The 10,448-nt window shown below is 43.3% G+C and overlaps 1 protein-coding gene across 2 annotated transcripts; it reads left to right on the forward strand.

Moving 5' to 3' along the window:
* Positions 1 to 280: 280 nt before the first annotated feature.
* Positions 281 to 10,046, forward strand: rin1a (Ras and Rab interactor 1a). Of its 2 annotated transcripts, XM_048269138.1 has the most exons (11): positions 281 to 518; positions 4,103 to 4,291; positions 4,575 to 4,689; positions 4,821 to 4,893; positions 5,169 to 5,260; positions 5,636 to 6,201; positions 6,713 to 7,244; positions 7,544 to 7,852; positions 7,971 to 8,102; positions 8,188 to 8,348; positions 8,541 to 10,046. In XM_048269138.1, the coding sequence occupies exons 2-11, from the start codon at positions 4,103 to 4,105 to the stop codon at positions 8,850 to 8,852; spliced, it is 2,481 nt and encodes an 826-aa protein (XP_048125095.1). In that variant the 5' UTR covers positions 281 to 518; the 3' UTR covers positions 8,853 to 10,046. The 2 variants fall into 2 exon arrangements, with proteins under 2 accessions (XP_048125095.1, XP_048125087.1); XM_048269130.1 differs by lacking the exon at positions 281 to 518 and having other exon boundaries at positions 4,021 to 4,291.
* The last annotated feature ends 402 nt before the right edge of the window (positions 10,047 to 10,448 follow it).

Genomic DNA, 10,448 nt, shown 5'->3' on the forward strand with positions numbered 1-10,448 from the left:
TCCTTGAAATAAACTATTCCATGTCTTATGGGACATAGAAATGCAGGCATCTGTCCTGGAATTGTTGCAATGAATAAGCCTAAACCTTGATCCAAAAAAGTCTTAAACTGACTAGATGATTGATTTATGTTGTTCTGTAAAGGAATATGCCATTCATTAGATTGTCTTAAAAGGTTTTATGTATTACATGAGTAGGCCAGTAGTAGGCTAGATTTTTTCACAGACGTGTCAAATTGTCAATGTCAACAGAAATACACGCATGCGCGTCCGTAATTCCAGCGCTCCACCGAAAGCGATGAGCGTGTTTAACCACAATACCCACGGGAAGACGAGACTGAGCCATGATACAATCAAAATCGCGTGAAGTTTCGCGGACGGCATGTTCATTAAAATAAGAACAAAAATGTACTCACTAGTACTAGTATTGGTCATAATTTAGCCTGTAGTCCTATGGATCCGACGGCATCTGGAGAACTTTCGGCACTTTTAACGACCTATAAAGACTGATTATCAGAAAGGTAAGAAAACACACCTTTGGTTTAGTTATGTTTTGGATACACTGCAGCTTGTTTTGTGCCAGCTTTGGATTGTTATTCTTAATGTGAAACATGTCTCCCAAGTTGTTTTGGGAAAACCTTGCATGGATTCCCATCAAGGAAGTTGGAGACGGAACAGGAGGTTAGGTCAAGTAGCCTAGCCTCATGTCAGCCGGGCTGACACCAGGGTAAAGACTAAATGCACATAGGCTCCTCACCTATACCTGCAGGACATGATTTTTTCAAGCGAGCAATTTATGACGAAAGAAAAATCACCTCAACACAGTGTTTCCCTTGTGATAAATGGACAGGCCAGTTAAATAAACTGGATAGCCTACGCCTAATGAAATATCTGACGTTGCCAGAATAGATACAGCCTAGGCTGTATTCAAAGTTTAATTCAACAAGCTGACATCATGAGTGTGACACTATAACTAAATTGGTGTAAGATATATGCTACTATATTATCCATTAGTTTTAAAACATTTAATTTAAGAACCATCGAGACGTGCCATTTTTTCACTAGAGCCCCTGATTATGTGTTGTTAACATGTTGTAGCCACAGCGTAAATGACTATTTGATATCGACTTATTCACAGACTTATCCCAAATTGATTATTTCTTGTGATTCGGGATTCGGTATAAACTATGCAATTAATGCATGTAGGTTAGAGGATGTGTTACAATAGGCTAATTGTTTCATTAAAAGGATAGGATGTCTTAGGATATAGGCTACAACATATATGAAAATATTTTCCTACCTACTCTATCTCTATCTCTAAACAGTTGATTTATTTTATGATTCAACCATGCTGTTGAAACCACACAACTACTTTTGTCTGTGTAATCAGCAATGCAGAAAATAGCTCTGGTCTCAAAGAGCATACTTAAACCTTTCCGTTCACCAAGCCTGGACTTGCCAAGTTCATGTGGAAACCCAAGTGGTTTCACATCTGCCCAACCCCTGCCTACTTCTGTGTTCTGGGCTGTCCAATAGTCTTTGTACTGTGCAAGCCACTCCTCTGTTTTACCAGTAACTACAGGCTGCATACTGTGATTTTCCTAATTAAGTCTAGAGTCTAAGCTTATAATGACTGGTACAACATAGCTTGAAACAATTGTTGTTCCAGTACTTTTTTTTTTAATTACCCTTCCCTTGAAATTCAAGTTTTATTAAAACTGTGGAACAGACTACCAATGGCTACCAGAGCAGGGGGTCCTCTTGAAGACCCAACTCTTCCGACACATACCTCCTTTTCTAACACAAAACCAGCGTAACTAACCTGCACTTACCATGCACTTCCTTCAACTACTATCTCCTTCGACAACTCTTATGCTGGGCTCTGAAACCTCTCCACTCTCATCCTCTGTTCTGCATACTCATCATCTTGTGCTGTTTGTAAGGTAGTAATGTTATATTAAGGTCTCTTTTTGCAAGATTGAATGTCATTCCTCACTTTGGAGAAAAGTGACAGGTAAATAAAATGTAATTATGTGAATTTCAGGTTGTCATCACTTATTCCTTTTATTGCAAACTCACGGACAACATTAGCTGTTGCACTGCCTTTGATGTCTGTTATTTTGTTTGTAGTTGACTTTTTATGAGCAGTGGGATTCATGGCAGTCAATTTGAAGACATATGCAGATAGTTAAAAGCTTTATCATTAAAAAAGCTGGTATGGTAAAAAAAAAGAATGGTTCTTTTCGGTTCCTGTTACAGTCCTAGCTGGTATTAGAAGATGTAATGCAGCATAGTCCACATCAGTGCTGGACCTAGCTCATCAGTCGCCACTACTCCTTAGTCAGCCTGGTGCATATTGCATAATCCTCACTTTTTAAAATCTAAATTCTGTTCAAAGTCTCCCCTGTCTGATACTGTATCCATATCATTGCTCTTCAAGGATATAAGCAACAGTTTATGAAATATCAAGTCTTAAAAATATGAACTGAACTTCATTATCCTAGTATCCCCAAAGCACCATTTTTTTATCCAGGCATTCATGTAAGTGTGAAAGGAACAGCCTGCCATTTCTATGTAGCCTAATACAAGACAGATTGGACTGTCTGTTTGAACACCATAATTACATTTTTAGCCAAAGCTGAATATAGTCATTATAGTTGGCTTTTTCTTTTGGTGTGCTGCAGGGTTTTTCGAGATGCAAACTACCAGTAACATGTTGTAAAGTATAATTAAACACCATAAGGGAAGTTTCGAGGTAGGCTACTGTTGTAAAGGCCTTCCTGAAACACTGGGACCCTGGAGGCTGGGTTGCCAGTAGGCTGGAAAGCCCAGCAGAATGTGTGGGCTTTAGTTGCCATAGCAGCCATCTGCTGCTGCAGAACAATCCATGGCAGCCCACACATGATCTTCTGCCACCCAACTTAAAGATAATAAGAGGTAATGGTCAATATGCAAATTTTATACTTCACAATCATGCATTTCTTTCATATCTCATTCTTGACAGAGACAGAGGGAAATGTTGACATTATTTAATTTATTTGCATCTATATTTGTTTCTAATTTTATCTGAAAGTCAAACGTCAAAAAGTCAGTTTACAAAACAGAGCACCCATAACATATTAAAACAGGGTTTGTATGCACATGGAAGCATGACTTTTGACTGCTGTGGGTTTGATTCGGATTCCATGCCAACACCCCCAATGCCCAGAGAGGAAAGATGTGGGTGTTCAGGCTTACCATTTAATCCAATGCTCATTTGAACTGTTCAGTTAGAAGAATGAATTTTCTGCAGGATATGCTAAAAGAAAGAAAGAAAATGGTTTTCAAGTCAAGTTTACTTTGAGTTTGTGTCAACTATGACATTCTATTTTTGACTCACTAAGCCCATGTTGTCATGCTGTTGGGAAACATAGGATGTGTATTTGGTGTGGCAACCCCAGAACTACTGAATGAATGGATGGTGGAAAATAAGGCTTAACAGTCACTGTAAAGTATTACTCAGAAAATGACAAATAACACTCACATGGTCGAAGATGGGGGAGAGAAAGAAGTAGAGGGGAAGTTTCCCAACGCCAGGAAAAGCAATCGGAAGCAAGAGATACATTCTGTTGGATGAGTGAGTCTTAAAAATAAATAACTGAATGGAGGAGACATTTATGACTCAGAGAAAATACAAGAACTGAAGAAATTCTTTGAAAGAATTTGGTCATATCAACCAAACTTAAGAGCTTCATTTTTGTTAGAGTTTTGAAATTGGCCTATGGTAAATGTTTGTCATCAATGAGGCGTAACTAGGGCAGCTGTTGTGTAAGTGCCCGCAGGGGACCAGATTCGATTCTGACCCATTGGTCATTTCCTAATCCCACCCCACCCCTCCTCTCTCTCTGTCACACATTTGCTGTCTGTCACTCTCAACTATCTCAACTCTCCTGTCTACATTAAGGCAAAAGCCCTTTCCTGATCCCATCCCATCTCTCTCTCTCTCTCTCTCTCTCTCTCTCTCTCTCTCTCTCTCTCTCCTGTCACTCTCAACTATCCTGTCGGCAAAAGGCCAAATGTTAGTTAGCGTTGGCGACTGAAGTGAGTGAGTATGTGTTCACCCCAGATGCAGACTGACCCTGTGTATGACTACCCTGAGGCCCAGCCGGTGGGGGAGAGGCAGGTGTGTCCTCAGAGGGGGTCCCTGAAGAGCATCAGTGTGCTGGACCGTCTGCTGCTCACACACCCTGTGTGGCTACAGCTGTCCATCAACTCTGCCACTGCCCTTCACGTCCTGCAACGGGAGCCTCCCGGGGTGAGCCACGCTTATGTGCTTTACTCAATATTCTCTCCACTACTGTTCAAACGTTTTAGCACACTTAGAGGTCTTGTTCTATCAAAACATATGTTTGAATAGGAAGTAGCATTAGCATGGTTAGAAATGAATGATCTTTAAACAGAGATAAAGTTAATGTCAAACAGTGGTGCAGTCTTCAATGGTGTCAATAGTGATGCTTTTCCTTTGTATTCAGGGAATAAAATAGTTGTACCATTGTTGTAATGACATAAATGTAGCTTTGTGTAAATGACACTTACAGACATTCCTGGTTCGCAAGTCCAGCACATCCCAGAAGAAGGTGCTCTGTGTCCGGCTGGCCGATGACAGTGTGCCCTCCTTTGTAAAGCAGTTTGTGATTCGTGAAGAGGACTCCAGTGAGTTCCATTCAATTCCATCAAAGAGTGGACACATAAAAGAAAGATGTTTATTGCTTTGTTATTCATACTCATTTTGAGATGCTGATGTTACATGCCAGAGTTCATGCCTCCTGTTTGCCCTTCCACAGCTTTCTCCCTGGACAGCTCAGCCATACGCTTCCCTGATCTCTGCCGTCTCATTGCCTTCTACTGCGTCAGTCGGTACGATAGTGCTCTTTGTTTATGTAGCCATAGGTACTATTGCATTTATTGTCTGTGACCAGGTGTTTTTCATACATAGGGCCCGTGAAAAGATGGTTAGTGTGCAGGGTTTGAGATAGTAACTTCTATGTAATAACATTGGACCTACATTGCATTATAAACCCTCATTCCACTCATTTTAGTCGAACCCCCTTTTTTCTGACTAATATGAGGATTTCCCCTGGTAGATCCCAAATTCTTTTCAGGTTTGTAACTGTGAGACATGTTTGTTTTAGGGATGTCCTGCCATTTACTCTTGAACTGCCAGAGGCCATAGCGAGAGCCTCATCACACAAGCAACTTGAGTCAATCTCCCACATGGGTGTAGGTACGTATGAAGGCAACGGCTACTTCACCAACTGCTGATAATGATATTCAAATGTAAAAACATGCCTAACATACTTTAGTGATAATATAATATTCATATTTGACCTAATACCATCAGAAGGTGTGTGTTGACCAGTTGTTAAATAAAGGTAAACTTGTTCAGAGCTGTTACATGGTTGTAGGCCATGCGCAAAAAGATGTTTTGTTAATTGCTCAACAAATAACTACTCCCAATTAAGTCTGATTCGGATTTAGATCCATGTGAAGTGTATAAGCACAAGATTTCCTGTTAAGTGCGAAACCACATGTGGCAATGTTGAACGTGAGCAGTGCAAGCCGGACATTTTTGTAGCTCATTAATCCACATTACTTATAGAGTTCTGGAGCTCACAGCTGAACTTCAGGGGGCCTCGTAATGGTCCTCTGCCCACTGCTGAGGTCCTAGCCCCACCGCCCCCAGCTCTCAAGCCCGAGGACTGCATCACGCCCATAGAGAACCCCACCCTGTTCGAGCAGTTCTGTCCCATCCGCACGCGGAGCCCCCGAGAGCTGGACATCGGCACGGGCCAGGGAGCCCTGTGCTTCATCAACCCCCTCTTCCTGCAGGACGAGCCTGCCCTGCACCGGCGCAACCGCTTCAAGCGCAGCATCAAAGTGCGCGTGTCCACCGAGAACTCCAGTCTGCTCTCGCCTCCGGTCGCCCCGCCGCCGCCGCCACCGCTGCTGGCCAAAGCCAAGAAAGGCAAAGGCGCACGGCAGAAGGCCGCCGTGGTGGACGAGGCCAAAGACAGACCAAAGGAGACCGCGGCAGCGCCAGAGGAGGTCTCAGACTACCGGGCACCCAGCTTGCTGCTACCCAAGAAAACGAGAGCTCTGGTGTCACCCACTCTCTCGCCAACAGCAGAGGAGGACGACTATCAAATGCCAAAAGCTCTGCTACGGGTATGACAGCTGACATACTGTTTAATCACATGATACTAGAAGCTGTTTTCAAAAAGGATATACATTCTTTTTATGTTTCTAGTTCTAAGCAATGCTCAAGCATCAGACCTTTGAATATGAATATGAGTGTGAGCTTGAATGTGAATATTATCTGTAACCATCTGAATGGTTATGTTGTCCTCCCACTTGATGAGTTCTGTTGCCCATCTGAATGCATGATTAACAGAGCAGTAATTAGCACCTGTCGTGTCCCACTTATTGAAACATTTACAATGGACAAGCCATGCAGGATTTTTTTAACAGTTTCAGGACTCTTATGAAGCATGGGACATGATTTATGTTCTCAGTTAGATGGCGATAGCGAGTGTCTTCTGCTGAAATGCCAACTGCAATCAGATAAATACCACCAGTCACAAACTAATGTCTTTTGAATGTGGTATTTGACATGCATAAGGTATTATATGTAGTTGTTCTTTTTAAATGTTCTAACCTGAGTTCTATATGTGCACAGAGCTGTGATCAGAGAAGGGAGGAGGAAGAGGAGGATGAGGAGGAAGAGGATGAAGAGTTGAGTGAAGATGCAGGGCTGGTGCTGGAGCAGAGGTGTGCTCCGTCTCTTAGCGAGCTGGAGAGCAGCAGCTCCCTCAGCAGCCTGGACGAGGCCGAGGAGGCCGAGCGGCCGCCTCTCCACAGGGGCACCAGCGCACCGGCCGCCCCCCTCCCCAGCCCTACTGCGCAGCCCCATCCCCAGCCCGTCTCCGCCCTGCGCAAGATGAGCGCCGCCTTCGTCTCCTTCTTCATGCCGGAGAAGCGCGTGGCCCGCATGGTGGAGGAGCTGTCGCGCGACCGGCGCCTGGCCTTCGGCGGCCTCGTACAGGACTTCCTGCGTCAGCAGCGTGAGAGCCTCAAGTTGCCTAAGGTGACCTCGGCCGTGGAGATGCTGCAGGGCATCCGCCATTTCCTCTCTCAGGCCAAGGCATTCCTCCAGGACTGCGGGGAACTGGAGCCCCCCATTGAGACCTTGCTGCCAGAGGATGAAAAAGGTACTGTCGGCAGAAAATGGAGACTAATGTGGTGAGGGGATTGTTTCCCTTGAGTTAATGTGTGTGCCAGTGCCTGTTCATTCAGTAGGTAGCAGTAGATGTAGTAGTTGGTAACATAAGTAGGTTTCCACTTTCTCCTGCACAAAAACACATTTTGCGGAAGTGAAATTGTGTGAGATGACAGGATAGTTGAAGTAGCAGTGGTGCTGTAACTGTCAGCTGTTTGTTGACTCTGCACAGAAGTTAGATTGTGATGAGGTTGCGTCATTTTTTTCTTGTGGCCTACCCTTCACCCACAGATCAGGCTCTGGAGAAGGCCATGTTCCGCTCTGTGTTGAAACCACTGAAGGGACAGATTGACGGAGCCCTCCGTGCACTTCACGACAGAGATGGCTCCTCCCAGCGCCTGGCTGAGAGCCTCAAAAGGGCGAAGAAGAGCTCGCCTCTGGAGCTTTTCGGGGTGCAGGTCAACGTGCCAGATGCCCAGGGCATAGAGCAGGTACGGCAGAAGCTAATCATGCTACAGCGCGCCTACTCTCCCATTGACAAAGTGCTCCTGCTGCTACAAGTGTGCAAACTCATCTACAAGGCCATGAACAAAGACAAACGTAAGTGTTCCCAAAAACATGTGGTCTGATGGAGTTCTTAAAACTCTTACAACTATATTATAATGATTTCATAGCCCTGAATGTTTATGTAAATGTGTTGTGTATGATGCTTCTTTAGGGAAGGAGTTTGGTGCAGATGACTTCCTGCCAGCTCTCTCCTATGTGATTGTACAGTGTAACCTACCAGAGCTTCTGATAGAAGTAGAGTACATGATGGAACTGCTTGACACCCCATGGCTCACTGGAGAAGGTATGTGTTCATCTGTGAAGAAACTTCATGAGAGCCCACCCCCAACACACACACACTCATTCACCTAATGCCTTTTGTCTTGAAGGTGGGTACTATCTGACCAGCGTTTATGCCAGCTTATGCCTCATCCAGAGCGAGCTGACGACTCCTCCTGCCAGTGGGCTGACTCGAGAGGCCCGAGAGTCACTCAAAGAGTGGAGTCACCGCCGCAGCAACGACTCCAAAAGAGGGAAAAATTTTCATCAGGTTAGACTTCACATTAAGTGGGTTGCGCAACATTGAGTGATTGCACTCATTTTACGTTTTTTTTGCTAGAGAAGGGGTGCTACCTTAGTTCCATGATAGAGAGATGATCACACTCTCCATGGTTACCATGGCAGGGGCTCAAGGATGGGAGGCACTTCCAGAGACACCCATCTGTCTTTTTCTGTGTTGCAGAGGTTTGTGAAAGTACTCTTCCAGAATGAGGAGAGTAGCTTGGTGAAGACCCTCCAGTGGAAGAAAGGGGTAAACGTGGAGGTCTTGGCCCAAGTCTGTGCTGCCAAGTTTGGCATCAGTGAGCCAGACGACTACAGTCTCTTCTGGATAAAAGATGGGGAGCCTGAGTCTCTTCCCCCTGACTCTAAAATTGATGACTTCTTGGCCTTGAGTGGCAGTAGGTCTCCCCTTATTTACCAGCTCCAGAACCCTGAGGCAAGGTCACGCAAACTGACCAGAGGGGGTGCTGTGGACCTAGTGGAGTCAGTGTAATTCTGGCAAAAAATATACCCAAGTTTTATCCATTGATGGTGAATTCAGTTATACATTGGTACGTGTTTGGTAGCTGTGTTCCATGCACTTATATATTTGATTGCTCTTATTTGCATTGATTCAGATGAGGGGGCATCCATGTTCATTTAGGATAAATACTGGTTATTGCATAAAGTGTTTTAAAAGATGATTAGTGGTGGAAAACAACTGTAAATAATAGTCATAAAATGTTGAATATAACAATACAATGGTATATTTAAAATCCATCTTCTGGCATGACTGTATAATATGTATAAATGGAAACATGAGCCATATTTATTTCATACTCTTCTCCATTCATGGGACCAGACATGACTGCATGTGGGAAAAAACGGTTTAATTTCCAGAGGACTGCAGTCAAAACCAGCACAAACAAGGCGCTGGATTTCCTTTAAAAACCCAGCTGTAACCTGATGGAAGCAAAACAGTTTTCTTGCATTTAAATAACTGCAGCTACGTTTGAGTTTACTTCATACGATGTTGGTTCAGACATTTTAAACTCTGGCAACCACAAACCTCTCCCATTGTTGTCCTTAGGTGGAGAATATAAATGTATTGTAAATCACTTTAATGCATCCAAAGCATTTCACACAATTATACTACTATGATAATGCCAAGAACTTGTAAATCATGAATGTTGATGACCTTGTTTTTAGAATGTGCAGGTACACATGAACCATAAAACAAGCACTTCTCTATGATGGAGCTGACAGCAGTCTTTGCCAGTTTCATGAAATCATTCCACTATATTTTAAGGACTATGGACATTCTGAAGATTTGTTTCATGGACATGTCAATATTGTCTCAAGTTAGTGTAGTTATAGCCAATGACTTGGATTTCCATTTTTACTGATTGTTGAAACCTGGGAAAATGTCTGTGGACAGAGACTGTTGGCTGTTTATTGCAATCCTCGAGGAAAAGTAAGCCAGATTTTATCTTCACTAACCTTAAAATATTTCTGGCACTTGCAGAGACTCACAGAAACACTTGGCAATTGGCAGACTTTAAGCCTGTGAGATTTTTCCTGGAGATTGTCTCCTCCTTTCTTTGTTTTTGGAATAACTTGATATGTTATTTTTTGCCGAGTTCTCACCAATGTTGTTGGCAGGTTGTTGTCTTGTTCTTTTTCTGTGAAATAAATATTCAGCTCTATATATGTCCGTGCCAATAACGTTATGTCATATGCATACAGTTTCACACCCGAGTTTTGTACTTTGTCTCCATTTTAGTTTATTTCAAGATGTATAGACATGGTTGAGAAAGATGCCCTAGTGGGATGTTTGGCAGAGAATAAAACGTCCAGGACACATCTTTTTCCTAAAGATTACCACTGTTTCACTTTTGAAAGCCAATCTGTCAAATTTCACCGCAAAAATCAAGATGGCCCCTCTCATTATCACACATTTCACTCAAGGCCTCTCGTTTGAGCTACACAGAGGTCATTATGCAAGGTTATTCATACAATCTCAAACATATACGGCACCCACTGTTACCACATTCTCATTATTTACAGACGATTATGATTGCTTGGTTGTAAAAATTAGAAATTGGGGTCA

The sequence above is a fragment of the Alosa alosa genome, chromosome 2, assembly GCF_017589495.1.
Source record: "Alosa alosa isolate M-15738 ecotype Scorff River chromosome 2, AALO_Geno_1.1, whole genome shotgun sequence".
NCBI classification, from domain to species: Eukaryota; Metazoa; Chordata; class Actinopteri; order Clupeiformes; family Clupeidae; genus Alosa; species Alosa alosa.